The sequence below is a fragment of the Dermacentor silvarum genome, chromosome 3 (assembly GCF_013339745.2).
Source record: "Dermacentor silvarum isolate Dsil-2018 chromosome 3, BIME_Dsil_1.4, whole genome shotgun sequence".
Taxonomy (NCBI): Eukaryota; Metazoa; Arthropoda; class Arachnida; order Ixodida; family Ixodidae; genus Dermacentor; species Dermacentor silvarum.
Window position 1 is genome coordinate 169,551,976 of NC_051156.1, and position 19,596 is coordinate 169,571,571.

Consider the following 19,596-nt stretch of genomic DNA (forward strand, 5'->3'; position numbering starts at 1 on the left):
CATGCTTTGCTTCCGAAGTGGTGTAGAAGACTGTCCAAAATAATAAACAAGCAATTGGTGCACTCCATTTAATCATCAATGCCATCATATATATCCAACAAAGGTGGAGACATCTAAAGAACATCAACTGCGGACATCAGAACAAAAAAGAAAATAGTTCCGACTCCGGTAACACAATGTTTCTGCAGTAGTAAGCGTGAGAATGACTTCTCCACTATCACAACACAGTCTGACGAAAAAGAGAGATCGGAACACAATTTTAATACGGGACTGGAACAACTTGCAAAGAGGCATGCAAGTCCACAATAGCTTAACTCAGATATGTACTACATAAAACTGCACGTAAGTACAATCAGAAAAATCAATACTAAATGCATTCGCAAAGCAATCCAGCGTATTTTAGTGCACTTAGGTCAACATCTATCATCGTGTAAATACTATTGCACACATTTACAAGCGGCATGTGTGACGCATAACTTTTGCACAACAAAAGTACTGTGCTATTAACAAAAACGGGATAGCAAATTAGACAGTGTTGCATTGCAGTGCCTGTATACTTGTACCAAATGATACTTTATCGCCAGACAAACTAGATCACCGTTCAGATCAAGTCAGTCAACTTCAAAACTAACTGCAGTTGCAGACATTCTATGCTGTTAATAATATATATACCTTTCAGAAAGAAAAACATGTCAGATCTAAGTACTCAGAATGCCAAGGAACTTGCAGATCTCGATTACAACAAACTAAAGCGTCACAATCATATTCGGTGGGGAGAAAGATGGACTAGACAAGATTGCAGCACAATACGCAATGCTGGTGAAGTGTGGCAACAGAAGAAACTGCTACAGCTATAATAATGATACCAACGTCCTAAGTGCACAAGCCATTAAAAATCTGTGTTCTCGCTTGTTACGGCACAAAAATCTAAATATCATTTGCTTGTGCACATGTTCCTCCATAACAGTCTTGCCCCAGAACGATATAACAAAAATTTAGCAATGACAGGTAAGGCACGGCATCAGTTGCAAGTCTCGGGAACCATCAGGTGAGGTAACCGAAAACTGTGCAACTCAGGGATGAAATTGAAACTTAATGGTTAATCTGCAACACATTTTTACTGCACTATATCCACCTTCGGACATCAGTTAATTCTATACGTTAAATCATCAGCTTTAATGCATTAGTTGCACATTCTGTGTTGTTAAAACACAGGGCAATGAAAAAAAATTTAAGTTCTGCATTTTCGCATGATTATACAGCCATAAATGTCGGCTTCTCAAGGCTGAACACTAAAAATCATTTCACATGTGGTGTACATAAAAACATCCAGCTTCTTTAAAAACTTGCCTGATAAGAACTGTTGCTAGAGAAGCCTGAAGATACCGACACATGACCAAGTAATGGTGCTATCAACAAGCAGAGAGACAATATTGCAGAACAGGTCAAACCAGCAATGTTATACAATGCACGCAGCATCGTGCTTTGATCATTATATTCAATATCTGTGATACTGACGCATTATATTGGCGTATATTGGTGCGTACAATCGCAGACAAAGCACCTGAAGAGGATATAAAAGCTCCGCCCAGTCTTGAAGCTGCGACCGTTTACATTTAGGATTGGAAATATTACGACCGGAGACAGATTCCGAGGGTGCTGACCGTTGTCTGAACTTTCCCTCTGCACCAGCAGGAAATCTGGTGCCAGCTCACTTGGCTGAACAGTCTGTACACAACGTGCACCTCCTCCGTTCCAAGAACAACCAGAATCTGCCCCTAGATCCGGACAGTGCAGTTACATAGAGTCTGAGGCTAACTCTACTGCAGTCTTTCCAATCACCAATGTCCTATTCAAAGTCAATAACCGTTTTAACAGAGTGTAAACCTAAGTACAATGATACCACACCAGTGGAAATGTATCACCTCGCACCACACGATGCTTCACTCTCCAAGAGCTCACGCTCAAGAAACAACCACAGGGTCAAACGCTAATACCTTAACTGTATCATCACAGCTGCTTCACAATGGTCCTAACGAGGAACATAACAAACGTACACAGGTAAAGTTAGGCTTCACATGTCAAGAACAGCTAAAGAAACAAAGAAAGAAAAGAAGGGTTGCATTTCATGGCAAGTACGTCAAAAACAGGAGGCACATAAAAGCGAGTAGGGCTTGCCCTGTTGCCCTTAATGTGCAGCAAAGTCGCACCATATGCAGATCGGGTCAGATGAACGAGGCATCACCACATATAATGTGTTGTTGGTTCAGCCATGGCCCGTACATGGGCATTGCAGAGGCAACCACCCTGGCCACATAGAACGGCATCAACGTTACAGCGTGCTTTCTATGCAGAAATTACCTACTGCGAAACTGCTGGCCACTAAATGGGGCCGCACGAGGCGTACTGGCAATATTATGAAACAGCCAGTAATGTGCCTGTAATGCGCAACGAAAGCTATATATACTATAGGCAAAACAACAACCTCTGCCTAATGACACTGATCTACATAGTGGATAGAGAGACAGAAAAAAAAGTGCAACCAACTGCGTCTACTCTAACTGAAGATTTACAGGCTAACAAGACATGTATGCATGACTGTGTGCATTAAGCTCACATTAAACGCATCAGTTTTGCTATAAATGCAGATGGAAAAATAATTTACTCATTGACCAACTCAAGCTTGGCTAGGGCTCAGTAAGTGGTGAAGGTGCTACCTCCTGTCCCAATCCAAACAGTAAAGATAACAATGGCAGTAATAAAAACTTCAAAGAAACATCATAACCACTATAAAACGAAGTAAGCTCACTTGATCTCCTTAAAGAACTTTGCAAAATCTGCTAAGAACTTGCAAGCCAATACGCTCACATTATTAGTGTGCATGAATAAAAAATGAAATTAAAATGTATACAAGGAAGGAACACAACCAGCTGTGGTAAAGCCAAAGTCAACGTTAACTAAGAGATGCAACGAAATCAGCTTGCAGAGTAGCGTGCAAATAAAAGTGGTATGCCCTTTGCCAAAAGGTTGGGAGCCAACAGCCGTTGAAATCGTCAAGGGATGAAACATTGCGTACAACTGCGGGTGACACCAGCAATTGGCAACAGCAAAACTAAATGGCATGGAGACCAGCAGTCCAGACACTGCACGTAATTCCATTCCACTCCAGAGTTTACCGTGCCCAGACAGCAGGCAACATGGCACCTGCACTGCTGGCAGAAACGACACCCATTATAAAATCGCGTGCAAAGGCCACACACCCATAGTGCGAACAAACAATGAAAATTATCGATGTTGAACTACTAGAATATGAAATTTGCCGAGGCACATGGAGATTCCCCCATGCCATTGCCATGAATTTCCGTCAATTCTGACACTGTTGTGCAAGGTGCAGCCTGTGAGTCCCGTGGCTCACAGCACATTTCTGTGCTACAACCATGAATCCATACAGCGTACAACAAACGGTGCTGCTGTCGCCATCTGTCGAGCTGCAGAATCAGCGACTATTTAAACGGTCGTACAGCCACATCACAATGTTAGAATATTTCTGTTACGCGTTGCATTTAAAATAATCACAATCAAAGTATTACAAAAGGTGCAGCAGCCCTTGCATGCTTTTGTACAGTGAATTTCAGCACGAGCAACGCCTCGTGTTTGTCTGGCGGTTAGACTGTTGGGCAGGCTACAGACATCTGTTTCCTGCCATCTTGTCGGTAGTCTGTCGTGCGGGGGCGTGAGGTGCAACGGAAAAATGGCCACGCCTCTACGCGGATTTGGTGCTCCCTATTTTGAGGTTGCTGGCGGTGACGTAGGCGGGGGAGTTTGTGCCGTCGGAAATGACCGAGTTGGTGACAGGTGCCCGGTGGCCATTGGTGATGCAGTTGAAGATGGGTGTCGGCGGCTTGTCCCCCTTGTACGAGAGGCAGAACATGGAGTAGTTGGGGTCGCTGGTCACGTCTTTACGGATGTCAAGGAACGGAGGCAGCAGCTGTGGGAGCTCTTCGGGACTGTGTGTCGTGTACGTCTCTAGTAGCATGAGGCCTTCACACCTGCAATAAGGAGGAGGAAGAGGAAAGAAAAAAAAGGTAACAGTTCTTTCTGTGCGTACAGGAGGAATACATAAACACTATTAATTGCTTATTTCAACCTACAAATCTGACCTCCTGTCAGCAAAATTGTGCCTGCTGGTATACAACGCCAATGAAACATAACATCCCCCAAGTAGGGCTTCCTGTTTCTTATGACCAAGGGTGTGATCACTACCATCAACGACAACCTTGCACACTGCAATAGAATATTAAACTACGGTAGCACTGTCGCCACTTCCATGCAGTGCACTTCTTCCTTCGGTGAAAATCGCCACTGTCCCTTTCACTGCTACTGGGTTCACCGACATATATTTATTGTCCTGCAGAACCTTTTGGTTATCCGCAACCCTCTGACATGAATCATATTTAAGAAAACCAGAAGTAGCTTGTCACCTAATCAACAGGGCACCAGTGTTTCAACCCCGACTCCATAATTGCTTCAGCCTTTCCTTCCCTTTGCTCTACTTTTATACTTCAGGGCTGACAATGGGTCACAGCTGGCAAGGCTGCTTGCTCCGTAAGAGCATAGCTGAAAGCCAGTCAGTACTGCCTGCATGTATAATTCATGCTTCAAAAAAAGATGTTGACCAGCACAGTGGTTCAAATAATGCTGAAATAAAATACACGAGACTAAGTGAATTAAAACAAAATAGAAATCAAGCAGATGGGAGAGAAAGCATGATCTTTTAAAAACTGCGACAACTTTGAACCTTGAAGCACATCCCTCAAAAGCTAAAGGAACAGCAGTATAGAAAATGCTCAGCACATGCAAAAAAGAAAACTTCTGCAAGTTTATACCCCTTTCTACCTTTGTGATCGAGGCAACATTGAAGGCTGTGAAGTCCAGCTAAACTAAGTGGATATTCTGAAAAAATGACGCAGTTTCGCCCGAAAGGTGAAACATCAATTGCGATCGCAATAGTAGACAAGCTATACGAAGTAAGGCTAGTAGTTTTATCGGCCCTATAAAGTTGTAAATATTCGCTTACTAACTAAATCAACAAGCACGGTGTCACACGCGCACAGGTAAACATGAACACATGTAGCTCGATGACCGCAGAAACTCTTTAAAACGCTGGAGTGAGAAAGCGCACCAGCGGCAGCGAGCAAATTGACCTTCGCGCTGGCTCTCGCTTCAAAGCGAACTTAATGTGGAAAGCGCAACGTGTACGAAGCTATCGACACATGCACTTTGTCCCCTTCACAGATCGCTTTGAAGATGAGGCCCCCGTGGGCGCATGCTTCGGCCACATTGCAGATCGCTTTCAAGATAAGTGCCCGCGCGGCAGCTTGATGAGCAGCAGCCGCAAGAGCAGAATGCACCCTCTCCCCCCACCGTCTCCGTCGGCTCCTCACCGTGTCTCGCGCGCGTTTCCGGCTGCATTCCTCTCTCACGTGTGCGAGATTAGGCTGCGGTTGCCAGCTCACCCTTGCACACTTTTACTCACACACACAGCATATGGTGCGCGGCGACAGTTTTATCACCATTGGATTTCATACGGAACCTCACGGTGATGGCGATGGCAAAAATTCGCTTGGAGTGTCCATATACGCAATACTAAAACAAGTATACCATGACTGCCAAGAGCAGTTTCCGTGAGCTAGAAAACAACATAAACATCGGACAGAAATGGTGCCACCACTTTGTAAATGCACAGTCAACTTCCGCAGGCATATACTCGATTGCTATAGTTTTAAAAGCAATGAAACAATCGTGAAAAAAAGTGCTGGCCGCACAGGCAAGTGTACACAGTACCCATCAATTCTAAGGCAGTTGTTGCCTCGTATGAAACACTTTTTTTTTTCCCCTCTCCTTTCTTCATAGATGCCATGCTCTGAAAACATTTACAATGAGGTGTGCATTTGCAGAAGATGACCTGTACCTGATTGGTGAGCAGAGCATCACACCTTACACCAAGTTTACATCTCTGCTATTTGGTACAAATATTTCTCACTGTGCATCTGCAATGTCGAATATTTCAAGTCATTTCACTGGACTGATTCCAGATGCAGGCCAGCATCTGCAAAGCTCGCTAAACTTCCCTTTTGAAAGCTCCTTTCTCAACACACTGTCACGTTCCCATACCTGGAGTGGCAAGGCTTCTTGTAGATGTCCAGCTGAAAGTACATGTGGTTCCAGAGGAAACAGCGGCGCACCTTGTATACCGTGTAGTGCGAGTCATTTCGCTGGGCCAGCATGTTCTGCAGAGGACAATCAAAATTATACTCTGGGTTTTAAAGTCCCAAGGTAACACCCAAGTTATGACATATGATACACTTGGCAAGAACACTGCGTTGCATTGCATAGTGTGAACACACTATTAGCAGTGAACTAAAATGACAATGACACAGCTTATGACACACGCTGATGTTATCACATTCATAACTGGGGGTAGTATCAACATGGGTTCTAACACTGCGGCACTCTTTCTTACGTTCCAGTAGCTCTCACAAAGAGCTGCTAGGGCCTGCCATTTCAAAGCATAAATGGACATATGCAGGGGATGCTCACAATATAGTCCCTGTGAGTGATCTGACGCTTCAGCTCAATGGTCTGGCTGTTGATGTCAGACTTCCGTATTGTGTGCATGTAGCTCCAGCAATCTGAAGGGAAAGGAAGACACAGTTACAAGCAACATTCAAAGACAAACCTCCCATGCGAAGTTAGGAGGCTCTATACTCTGTTGCATACTCAGTGGCCAATGCTGCAATAGCTACACAAGTAGTGCGGTCATAAAAGTCTCACTGAGCGCGCTTCGCAGTGCAGCTGTTTTTATACTTCATATACAGGTAAACCTGAATATAATAAACTTCAATGCAACGAAATTCTCGATGTAATGAAGTATTTAACTTTTTTAACGAAGTGTGTTTATATGCAATTTCAATATAACGAAATTTCACTGCTGCCGCGAAGGAATACTGTGGCAACAAACGAAAACTGCCGTGGGCGCAGATGGTAAAATGGTTGAATTACGTGCGGTTGCTTGCGAACGCGCTTCTCAAATCCCACGCCGCACAACATAGAGTGACCACCGAAACGGAGCAGCGTCCGATAAACATGAGCAGCAGTACTAGTAATAAACGCAAGACCCTCTTGCCATTGCGTCTTGTGTCAAATCCCAGTGCGATAAGATCCAATCGCGCCAATATAACGAAGTAAAGTGCCAATTTTACAGACTTCGTTATATCGAGGTTTAACTGTATTACAACTTGCGGATGTAAGGTTACATGGAGTGATGCATTGTAGTGCATGATTATGTTTTTGAATGAGGTAATTGTAATCGGTTACCTTTTTTTCTGTCACGTGTACAAGTCTGTCTGTGAGCAGGCAATCTTACAACCAATGACCCAACTGGTTCATTTTCAACTTGACCTTATAATAACCATTTGAATGGCAGATTGTTGCTGCTGGTTTGAGGGGCCATAGCTTTTACGACACATGCAGGCTGGAAACATGAACTGGTTGGATGTCGGGCCCCTCTTAAAAGCCAGTGGAGTTTCCCTTGCTACAAAGCTTATGAATTCCGACATACACACATTCAAAGATGGGCAGACACTCACTATGCTGCCCCCTCTTACGAAGCCGGGACTGCGCCTTAGGATTCGAGGTGATGAGATAATCGTGGACAACGTCAAAATCTTGATAGGAGGGAAATGCCTGAAAAACAAAAATGGTAAACAATTAGGAGGAGGTGGCACACTGTCACATTACTCACTGGGATATATGGTAATAAATCCCGAATGAGACTGAAGTTTTCCCTTGCTCACGTATGTCAGCTTTGGGTTATAGATACACAGTATAAAGTTGACTTATAACTGTCATAAGTAAAAGCTGTAACTTTTTTGTGTGTCATAAGCTTTAACAGTCCCATAATGGCAGCATAGCTCAAAAAAGAATAGTTCCCTGCAACTGTCCAACAAATACAATGTTGTACAACTGCACAATGAGGAATCCTACCATGGTACATGGAACATATGAAACATAACAAAGCTGTTAAGAAGTAAAAAAAAAAAGAAGAAAAAAGGAATTTGATAAGTAGTTTCTAGTCGAGCGCTGTTCAGTTGCAAAGCGCCACTTTAAAATTTCCCCGCTTTTGCATTTTGACGTCAATGACAAAAACAACGAAAAAAAAATTTACACGTGAAACTTACACTGTCTGGTGGCATGGAGCCGACAAGAAACTTGGCTTTGTGGCTGTTGGTGGCTAACCGATCACCAATTTCAATACCAATTCGCCGACAGACAGACTGCAATGGGAATGATCATGATTAGCGTGAAGAGCATGGCTACAGGACGCAGAAATAATCAATTTACCCAGATTACTGCATCAGTTGCTTAACTGCCCTGCTGTGTTTGAACCCTTTTCGTTGCCTAATGTGCTTATTCGGCAAACTTCGTAGCACATGCAATCAATAGACAATAGAGAGGTTCACGCGTAGCATGACCTCTGAGACCATATGCCTGCTCCTACCTCTTGGAGGCTAAGCTGCACGCAACCAGTCTTTTCTGAGGTTCGTGGCAGTGCTGATCTCGGAGGCAATGTCATGAGTGGCCTCTTTTCATTGTCTGCGGTGTGGCAGCATAGGTGCCACATTTTGCCAAGCAGACACAGCTGGCAACAATAAGGCGTTACGTTAAAGCAGTGCTTAAGCAGAGTTTGGAAACTGGCAGCAACTTGGTGGTCTTCATGCTAACAATGTGCTGAAGATGCATGCTTTACCTCTATCAGCCGACGCACTTTGGTATTAAAGTCTGTGGAATTGTCGATGACATCCATATAGGGGTGACCAATCCATGCCTGAAAGCAACATGGTACTGTCAGGAATCGGAATGTCCTTTCAGGTCAACTTTCCAATGACTAGAAAATGCCAAAAGCTATGCCAGTGTCTAAGGAAGGAAGCAAGAATTAAGCACAAAACTATTGTCCCATATCACTGGTTTCTATTTGCTGTGAGTTGTGTGAACATGTTATTGCTCCTCATGTCTTCATGCATTCATAGCGACGTTGCTTTTTTATCCTTCGATGTCGGCTCTTTCTATCATTACAGAATTCGCAAGGGGTTGGATTGTTCACCCACTAATAGGGAACATGAACTGGGATTAGACCGCCGTGAGACACGTTAGTTTTACCCTACTGATGCCTGGTCGTTGCGATAGTAATTCAGCTCAGTGCGAGAGGAACTGCAGGTTCAGAGACTTGGTTCACGTGCTTTGTCGAGAGACCAGTGGTGCAAAGCTACCATCCGTGGGATTAAACAAGTGAATTAAACAAGTGCTTTCTTACTCACTGTAGCTATAGAAAAAAATTTCAATATTGCACTGCGAATGCAGGATGACCTGTGGAGTTTTACGTAGTATCAGGAATAGTAAACACTCACAGCAGCATGTAATCAGTCGGTAATGTCCAACTGACTTGCTAACCCTCTTAGAGTTGTCTTTTTTCTATCTTTTTTTTTTGTGCTGTGATAATTTTTATTCTTTATTTTAAAGGATTTGTCTAACAATGCGAGACACTGGGTATTGTTTAGAAGAAAGGATGCACAATTGCTTTAACTTGTCCATGTGTACATAAAGTGAGCAAGAACAAGGCTTTGGGCGAACAAATGCTTACTTTTTTTTACTTTAACAGGAAACAATGTACCCACATATTGCGTGACCATCGCCACACTGTCAAATGTCAGCTGCAAGGGGTGGGCCACACTGACTACTCGCAAACTCACTTGAGCTGCCAGCTTGTCTCGCTCCCGTGCCAGCTCGATGCCCTCTGTACGGCAGCTGTTGTCTTCAGTATTGTAGAATTCCTCTGCTCCATTGGCGGCTGAAACCTGGAAAGTGGATTGTTGCACCATCATTGCACAGTAATAAAAGAAAGTAATAATAAAGGCAATAACCGAATGGACTCGCAGAACAACCAAGGCACGGGCTCTGGGCTGATCATAATTCAAACTTTGCTTGGATCACTAGTGCTGTCACTCAACACATTGTCACATTGGCTGTCTTCAGTAAACATGGCCTACGTCACCCATTTGGTGACCTCCATGCTCACAACAGAAGTGTCTCAATACCCTGGGGACGCGTTCAGCACGTCAAAACGTACACAAGGGTATCAAATAGGCAAGATTACGCAGAAGCCAGAGCGAATTCTGCCCAGTCTCCGACTTGATACTAATGCTACCGCTGCGTTGACAAGGAAGATGATCTCACTTTCCTCAATGTATGAATGGTACAAAATGATGTGCAACTGTGGCATCATGCGGTTTGCGATCAAAGGTAAAAAGAAATAGTCTAGAATGCTGGCATTTAATTGCTGGCAGTATTGATCGTGTTTGATTTTTGGGTGGCTGTACACCTAGTGGCACAAGGCGGGTATAATGATGCCAGACATAACGAAAGCAAAGATGCCAAAATACAACAAAAGATTTTCCAGAGTGATCACACGGCCTATGTTTAAAGGTTAATTGTGGATTAAGTATATTAAAAAAAAAAAAAAGATGGGATCTTCACTGTATAAGCAGTGAAGACGAGTGCTGTAATTAGACAGCTTGCGAAATATATTGGAGGAAAAAATAAAAAAGCAGACTTTGTGGATTGTGATGCCAAATGGGCATTATAACGCGCTACTATGAGACGTTGCTGAAGTCTACTGATGGGCAAAGGAAACAAGACTATGTGTAGGGAGTACAACTATGCTTAAGTGATTGCATTCAACTATGTTTAAGTGCCTAACTGACTAATTCTACTTCAAAAAAAAAACACTGAAGAATTTGCTGCTATGCATATTCAGAAGAAAAATTCCGGCAGAAACCCTCTCAGTGCGATAGTCGACGTTAATTCAATAAGCATTGATGAGCAACACACTGTATTGCCACTGCCAAAATGTGTAATGAATGAGGTGCGCACGGCAGCTGGTCTCCTCACGCTTCTCTCTGGACACACTGCACCATCTAGCAGCGCCACCGCAAAGTCCACAAGGCGCTGAATATCCATTCGGACAAGATTGTCTGAAGATATACGTATGACGCGGGTTCAATTCTGCCCAGCCCTGGAGTACTTGTTTTGTAATTAAAAAGCAGCACATACCTAATGATCCAAGTTGGCACGAAAGAGGTTTATCGAAGAGCGGCACATACCTAGCGTCGCACACCAAGTGACCCTAGTTGGTCCGACGGTTGGTTTTGAACTCGGCTCCCTCAGCAGAGCAGCCCCATGCTCTACCCACTAGACCATGGACTACCCAGTGACCCAAGTTGGTATGAAAGAGGTCAGACGAAAACAGACATACAGACAGACATACCACAAACTGTGTGAAGTTCCCAAAGAATGCTGATCGCATTTTTTTAAAAACGCATTCAGTCTCACAACATTCAAGGACTGAAACTATACTTCTATTTTAAAGAGACACTAAGAGAAACAAACCAATTTAGACTGATAAAGTATTCTTTCGAATCTTCATTTTTGTTGATTTCGCGGTGGTAGGTTGATTATTACAAGAAAAAATGAAGAGCAAGGTTTAGTTTCTTAGATGTTGCGCCGGAACCCCAGTGCCCGCAGGCCAGTGTGCCGTTACAGATTTCATATTAGTCTTGCGTATTCGGGCCTTTGCCGCTCAGTAAAAGTTCTTGAAACTTGCCATGTTCAGTCTTTGGCCCTTTCAGAATGCGATACTGCCAATATTTACCGACAAACACTTAGTCAAACTCGAGCAGACGGCGTCCAAATCTACGAGGTCACGGCTCGCTGGTGCGGGAACTTTATTTAAGGTGTTGTCGCGACCCCCATTTTGTTATTGCATCTTTTCTGGCTTAACCAAGCCTCTCCTCACCGTAAGAGTGGCTTTTATTGATAGTGTTAGAATTATACTTTACTAATACAGCTTAACTAACTTTTTTCTTTTCTTTAGTGTCTCTTTAACAGTCAATGTGTAAACACCGTTACCCAATCTAAAGAAGCACCAACACCCAATAGAACTTGCACGACATGAGGCTCTTCTTGGTGCATTGCTACCCATGAGAATTTGCACATTTCAAATGCTAAAACTTCTCACCTACCAATTTCTACTCAAGACACCGTAAAAGCAATATACAGCGGAACCTTGTTGATACGATTCTGCGTAATACGTTTTTCGGGATTATGTGCTTTTTTTTTATTTTCCCGATAATACGATTTTGCTTATAATACGTTTGATGATACGATTTTTGGAGGATATGCTTTATTTTTCGGTTCCCGTGTAGGTCGTATCAACGAGATTCCACTGCATATTCAATTATTGTGCTGCATCAGTGACTGCAGCTTAATATCAGTATTGTCTTCTAAAGCTTTCGTAGTAAAAAAGAAACAATGTTTTTTTTACTTTTTCATGTATTGGTGAAAACTCATCTGTAACGCTAAAGCTTCCTTAATACATCTTTTAAAGCCACAGAAGCCACATTGCAACAACAAGCGGGGATGTAAGCGATAAATATGATGTATAAAAAGTAAAAAGCATTAAAAAAATGAAGTTGTATGTGCGATCTTATGTACTACTACCATGCAGACTCACCAGGTGAACAATCTGGTTGTAGCGGTTGTCCCTGAGGTCCACCGTATGCCAGCTGTGAGCTTTGACAATCCTCTCCCAAATCTCTTTGCTGACAACTGGAAAAAAAGAAAGGATTCAGTATGGTTTTCAGATCCCCGTTGGCAGGTAATACCTTGAGGCATAGGCTTAGGTGAGACAGTCATAATATATGGTAAGTAGGTAAATCAATAAATAGTACATGCAAAGTGGTAAAGGATGTGGCTGCTTGCAGAAACCAAAGGTATTTCTTTTGCAGAGCGATTAAAGATGATTAAAGACTGAACCATGCGACGTCCACATTAAACATGCGACTATGGCATGAGATGGCAGAACTGCATAAAATCAACACAAACAAAATTCTTCCTTTTAGTTCTTGACCCAGAACGCCCTTTTTCCTAAAAAGCAGTCTAGAAAAATGCACATAAAACATTAGCTGGCACTGCTGTTGTCAGTCTTGCGCAGAAAAGCTGGATCATGTGACACTGCTCTGAAGGAGCCACTACAGTGCACCACCATTCACAATTTTAGGAGGTGCCACCCTCTGCCTTTTACTAAATTTACTTGCATCTGCAAGGAAAACATGGTTTAAATGCAGCTTCCAAAGAATCTTAAATCGAGCGCCGTGTACGCACTCTCTTATTTCGATTAAGCACTCGTTTGCCAAATGTTGAATTAAAATGGCCAGCTCTTTCACTTGACGTCCCCCGCTATCTCACTATACATCCTTTCATCTGAATTCCCTGCAATGCCCCGAGTTCGACATAGCCAAAGTCTGGTTTGTTATAAGGAAGTCACTTAACATGAGTACGCTTCGCGTGCTCGATATATAGAATAACTCGCTTTATTCAGGTTTCACTGTAAGGCAATGTGTTGGCAGCATATTGTCACGAAATGACACTTGAAGATGTGCACAGCATCCAGCTGGACAAGATGGTGTAGATCCTCTAATGCCTGCATCCTCAGTCTCCCCTTCCTTATCAGCACCTGCATCTTGCAGAGCACGCCTCCCAGTCGTAACTCCTTTCTTAGCGCTTGCGACACATAGTGACAATATGTTAGACCAGGCTGCAGATCTAAATTCCAGGCTGCATGCCAAGGCTGTGGATTTACGCTCTTCCAAGATCTCACACCCCCATTAGCTTTCCACATCTACTATTAATGCAAATAAAACTAAGCATGGCAGATGCACGTAAGCAAACTGCACCTATAAATTTCTCCTATGAAGCATTTAAATGTTGACAATTCACACCAGCATGCTCCATTTACTTCTCATAGCAGCTGCACCTCTCCGACCATAATAGAGTACAGAGGTTCAGCAAGGTAAAGATGGTACTGACATGCAGAGGCATCCATGGTACCACGGTCGCAGATAATGAGGCAGTTCTTGCCACTGGTCCTGGCCAAGTCAAAGTATGTCTCCTCCATCGACATCATAGTTTTAAGGAGATTCTCTTGGAACCTTTCAACTGAAAAAAAAGATAAAAGGAGGAATAGTTTTGTAGCAAAAAAAAAAGAAGAAAAAAAGGTAAACATAGGCAGAGCACCCTTCGCTGAGCTATAAGTTACTAGCTACTATAACAGAAGTAATTACAATAGAAAAAAACATCCTCGTTATTCGTACAGCACTAAAGTGTCGAGTAAAAGCGCCAGCTATAACGTAAAATCTGTAAAGCAAGTTTGTGGCACAAATGCAGAACGACATTAGCTTACCTTCAGCAGGCGTCAGATCAGGAAATCGCACACCGCCACTAAAGGTAGAAAGCAAAGAACATGCTCATATAAGCCCAAAACAATAAATAGACATAAATAGGAAACACTTTCTAAAAAGCAAAATATATATGCATATATTGTGACCACCATTCATAACTCTCTTCATTTTCATCTGTATATACCATCACTACTGTGTGCATCATCTTTTTTTCTCTCTCTCGAAGGTTCCAGAATAAAACAGCTGCCTTGGACATGGTGAAAGTGCTGGGTCGTCTTTTTATATTTACTAATACATTAAAACATGCTATAACTCCAGCACAAGTCCATCATCCCTTGTGGGGATGCGCAACTCTCGTGCGTCCCCTGATGTTGTTTTCCCCGCATGGCTCCCATATCCCGTAATCCGGCTTCGCCGTGTAGCTTTACAGCGGCGGAGCATTGCGAGAGATGGCACGCTGCTAACGCCACCCAACGGCGGGGTTACTTGGGCGCAAAAGGAAGAAGACGCTCTCTCTTGACGTGGGGGTCGGTGAGCGATGCAGACGTTCCGCGCGTGCGCCGATCCACGCTTCGCGAGACCGTCTCACGAGGCTAGCAGCAGGACACCGGTATGGACGAACGCAGATCGTTCGAACGTGCCACCGTTCATGTGACCGTACAGGTGAACGACTAGGCGATGGTGTCATAGTGATGGGGCAAACACATTCGCTCGCTATCCAGTCGCGGTGAGTCGGACTTCCTCGATTTGTCGCACGCCCATGTGAATGTTCTATGCGTAGTAATTCGGCTAGCGTGCATTAGTGTATGAAAGGTGCAATAAATGCCCTTTTGATTGTCTACACTACTGTGTTGTCGTTCCTTTGTCCCAAGAGCCTGTGTGAGACCCCACACCCTTCACTAGGCGACTACAGAGTGGACAAGGCACCACCACTTTTATCTGCACCCCCTTTCTTCTCCATGTTCCCCTTCATTTTTATTTATTTATTCGGTGCAGTGAGTCAGTTCTGCGGGCACACCTGTTTTCATGGACCTCGCCTTTGTGCAGAACCTGCGCACCTTCCGTACCCTTAAATTTACCTTTATTCAAAGTCCAATTAAATTTTCAATGAAACTAATCTGGAGATATACAGAATTGGAGATTAAACCAACAAGCAATGAAAAATATCCTCACTAAAGCAGGCTGACCAAGTCACAAAAGCTAGCAGATAAGAGTCACAAACTACTATGAAATCCCCGACAGCTGTTGGAGCTCAATCAAGCAGTGCACGCTGCTTCCAGATATGTACATCTGAAGCTAAGAGAAAAATACTTTTTACAAAGGTTTCTTTTTTTTGTGTTTTACCTGAGCAAGACAGTGGCGGCCTCAGGCACACGATACACCTGTTAATAGAAACAAAACGGAATCATGTTCAGCAACTACACATCTGCAATTCATATTAATTTAAATTAATTAATTCATATTAATTCAAATTACAGTGCTCATAAAAGAAGAGGCGTAATTTGCTTTTAATGTAACAGCTCAAAGGCAGTGACTAAGCATTATCCTTTTTCATTAGCTGTGCGTCTTTGTCAACAATGTGACAAATCTTGTTATACCACATAGTGACCCAAGACCCAAAACTCGCATCAGCTTTACCTTTATTTCTATAAATGTTCCAGTGGACACACCACAACCTGGCTTTGTGGCTTAATCCTAGATAGTTGGGGTTTCGTATTGTGAGTGTAGGGCAGGGGTATTGGGATGAAAGATGCGTGGGAACTTCGAACAAAAATGCCAGGCATTTCCAATACAGCGAACATGTTGCACTGAAAATCTGGCCTAGAATCTGGTTTTCCCAAACATTAAATAGAGATCAATGAAGACTGAGAATGACTGCTTGCTTTTGTAAAAAGAGCAATAGAGACACGCCAATCATATTCTCGGTGACCTCCCAGTTTTTCTTTGATTTACTGCCAAGGAATCTGTGTTGCTGCTGCAATTGCTGGGTTGTCCATTCTCGTGCTGTGGATGTCTGGGTTGCCAGACTAATGGTTTTATGTTTGCTTCCACTGTGTGTTTTAGTTGGCCTTAACAAATTAAACATGTGCAAACTGGAACACTAGTGCAAAGGACACGCACAGGTTGCTAGTGTTGATGCCCTTACCTTGACTTCCATCTGTTTACACTCATACATCATGAACTCCAACACACCCAGCTACCAGTTTTGACAAATTGAATAACTTGTCACCTGTCTCCAAGCTGCAAGCTGACATTAGGATCACACTGGGTTCTGCATGGAGCCGATGTGCTAAGACTGTCAGAGCAGGCGTGAGCTGCACAATCACTTGATTATTATAAGGAATGCGTTACAGTGGGTTCAGGTCACTATGGCTGCCGATTCTTCTAGAAAGGTTGATTTATAACAGTTTTTGGAAGCCCTGTCCGCTGTTATCTTTCTAAGCCTCAAAATCTGGACATTTTCAGTACATAACAAACATCTTCCCATATTTTATTATTCTTCAATGTGTTTGAAGCAAACTTGACTGTGTCGTAAGTGAGACATGGATATGTTTGCCCACACGCAAGGGCAAGCAAAATGGACAGAGACAAATGTGATTAACTTCACTGTAGGAGAACTAGTTCAACAGTTGGTGTACACAACAAACACATCTCAATCTACCAAATTTTAAAGTGCAATGCATAGGAGAATCTATAACAAGCCCATTTTTCATTGTAAAACAAAACTGAACTGAAAATGAAACATATGTGTGATTTATTAGGAGGTCCAGATAATCACTGTTCACGAATTCGACTTTTCAGGTTTCTCCCAACTATTTCAGCAAGATTTCCAGTGACTGAAAAAGTAACAAACCCTCAAGAGGCACTCACTAAGCTGCGACAGCAACAAGTTTCCAAATGATTACCCCCGAAAATGGGGTAGGGGTGTGAAGAACAATACTGCGCAACTGTGCACAATAACTAATTATCTTGCACTTTCCTTCCAAGCGCTCCACATTTGTGGAAGTGCAATTTGTTATGTAAAAGTTAAGTAAATGTTTGGGTAAGTTGTGATCATATCATGATAATGCGTACAAATCTTGCCAAAGGTCGTAAAAGACCGAACTATTGCATTACTTCAACTTCACCTGCTTTTCACGTTCACTGTCTAGATTTGTGACTAATACCAGAAAAATGGGTGTGCTAAAAGTTTTCTAATGCAATAGAGCTTTGAGGGGAAGCTGACACAGATATTTTTGCACACTGCCCTGCGGTTGCCTTCCCTAACTTTGCTCATTTTCCGACAGTTTTGACAGCTACGAACGCTTTTTGTAATTGTAAAGCTAGCTTTTCTGTGTAGCAACTCGCAAAGATAATGGTGGCGTAGAAATCTTTTGTCAATCAATGTGCATGAGTACAGTTTGACAGGGAAAATGCAGACATGGCTCTCGTGGTGAAACCATGTGCAAGAGACAAGCCCCAGTGTATGCAGCTAGCCCTCCATCATCTCTTGAACCATAACCAGTGTTGCCATTACTTTGGCAAATACGCAATGCAGAGATATGCACTCGTGAGTTAGGGAAATGATCTACTCCCCGACTTTCCAAGTGCTTAAATAAAGCTTCTTCGACAGATTACAGGTTCTCTCCATTTTTGTCCTGGTCACAGGCTATTCATTACCACAAAGACTGTAGCCAATAGGTAAGGTGATGGGCATATGTGATCATAAAGAAAGAAGGGAAAGAAAAAAAAAAAAAAGAAAAGTTGTAAAACTGCACACCTTCCAGCCATAATTCTCGAAAAATGTTGAGAGTCTTGCTTGGCCTGTTGTCTTCCCACTACATGGCCCTGGAGAAAAACAAGGGTTTCTAGACACACCGAGTTGCAACATGCATACACTTTGCACAATTTGTGGTTAAGCATGCATGCACAGCCACTGTACATGTTCAAGCAGCAATGCAGGAGTACAGCCATAGCATGGGCAGTTATTATATGTCTTCTTTACAATTCAGTCCTTTGAAAACAACTGTTCTCAAAGTTATAGAGTAATGATGGCTACTTTAGACATTCAAGTCCAAGGTAACTATCCTAAATCACTTGCATGCCAGGGCTTGCAGCACACATAAAACCAGAACTGTTCAGTTTATACAACCAAGCGTTCTGTAGAGACTATTTACAAATTAACATAAGCTTCAGTTTGACAGAGCTAGTGAACAACAGTTGCAGATTGTTTGCATTGTGCGGCCACAAGCAATATATAGCATTGTGTCAACCACAAGCAATTTACACCAATCAAAACATTTTTTGTTTGTTTGTTTTTTTGCAATCCAAGAACTAAGGCAGACAAGAAAAAGTCGTCTTGATGACTGCTGGACAGGCCTCGCCAACCTTACAAAAACAGCAGCAACAACATATCGCTACTCATAACAATGCAATGTCAGCAGCGACAGAAGAATTCAGATAACAAGACGGCAATATAATGGGTTGGACTCAACAAAAGCATAAAATATTCGGCAAAAAAAAAAAAAATTTGCACAAAGTGCAAGGAAAAAATATCTCTGAAGGTGCCACTCTAGCCTAACTTTACAATATGAACACTGTAAGAAGCTGGCAAATATTACAATTAAGCATCATCAACAGCAGATTTTCTAATATGCTTATTTAGATGGAACCACAGAAGAAGCAATAGACTGTGGTGGCCAGGAAATATATCAAAGAAAACTATAATACAATGGAGCTGGGTTATACCTGTGTTTTCAATGTCATCATGGGGGAAAATGATATGGAGAAAAGTAGTGTATTAAGAGAGTTCTACTGCATAACTGTGTTCTGAGCCCAACGTTTATTATCTTCACAAAACCTGAGCCCCAATAATCTAGTGGTCACAGGTAAATTTTAAATGATTGCAGCGCACTACAGGGAAATAAGACACTCGAACACAAAGAAAGGACAAATACGACACTTGACATTCGTCCTTTCTTTGTGCCCGAGAGTCTTCTTTCCCTGTAGCGCGCTGCAATCATTCAACATGAGCCAACTATACCAACTAGCCCCAACCATAGCTGTTCTTACAGAGAAATCTTTCTTCATGCATGATTATCCCAGCCTTAGACGTGGAACGAACATGACCACATGCCTTTAGTGAATGCAAATGTAAAATTTTCAGGTTACGATTTTCTTGTTTTCAATAATCTGCACTGGTCAACAGCAGAGAAGCACAGTGGTCTGCACAATCTCCACAGTAGTGGATAATCATTAGTGC

The 19,596-nt window shown here is 42.7% G+C and overlaps 1 protein-coding gene across 2 annotated transcripts in view; it reads right to left on the reverse strand.

The window, feature by feature from the left end:
• Positions 1 to 54: 54 nt before the first annotated feature.
• The window catches only part of LOC119446057 (TRPL translocation defect protein 14), a 49,422-nt gene continuing 29,880 nt past the window's right edge, over positions 55 to 19,596 (reverse strand). For both annotated transcript variants that reach the window (XM_049663862.1, XM_037710382.2), the window contains exons 2-13: positions 18,115 to 18,182; positions 15,699 to 15,736; positions 14,357 to 14,394; positions 13,984 to 14,112; positions 12,629 to 12,723; positions 9,810 to 9,914; positions 8,810 to 8,887; positions 8,241 to 8,336; positions 7,650 to 7,746; positions 6,601 to 6,692; positions 6,175 to 6,290; positions 55 to 4,049 (exon numbers count right to left, since the gene is read on the reverse strand). In XM_049663862.1, the coding sequence (XP_049519819.1) occupies positions 3,764 to 4,049; positions 6,175 to 6,290; positions 6,601 to 6,692; positions 7,650 to 7,746; positions 8,241 to 8,336; positions 8,810 to 8,887; positions 9,810 to 9,914; positions 12,629 to 12,723; positions 13,984 to 14,112; positions 14,357 to 14,394; positions 15,699 to 15,736; positions 18,115 to 18,182 (1,238 nt within the window). In that variant the 3' untranslated portion in view covers positions 55 to 3,763. The remainder of the gene's footprint in view (positions 4,050 to 6,174; positions 6,291 to 6,600; positions 6,693 to 7,649; positions 7,747 to 8,240; positions 8,337 to 8,809; positions 8,888 to 9,809; positions 9,915 to 12,628; positions 12,724 to 13,983; positions 14,113 to 14,356; positions 14,395 to 15,698; positions 15,737 to 18,114; positions 18,183 to 19,596) is intronic.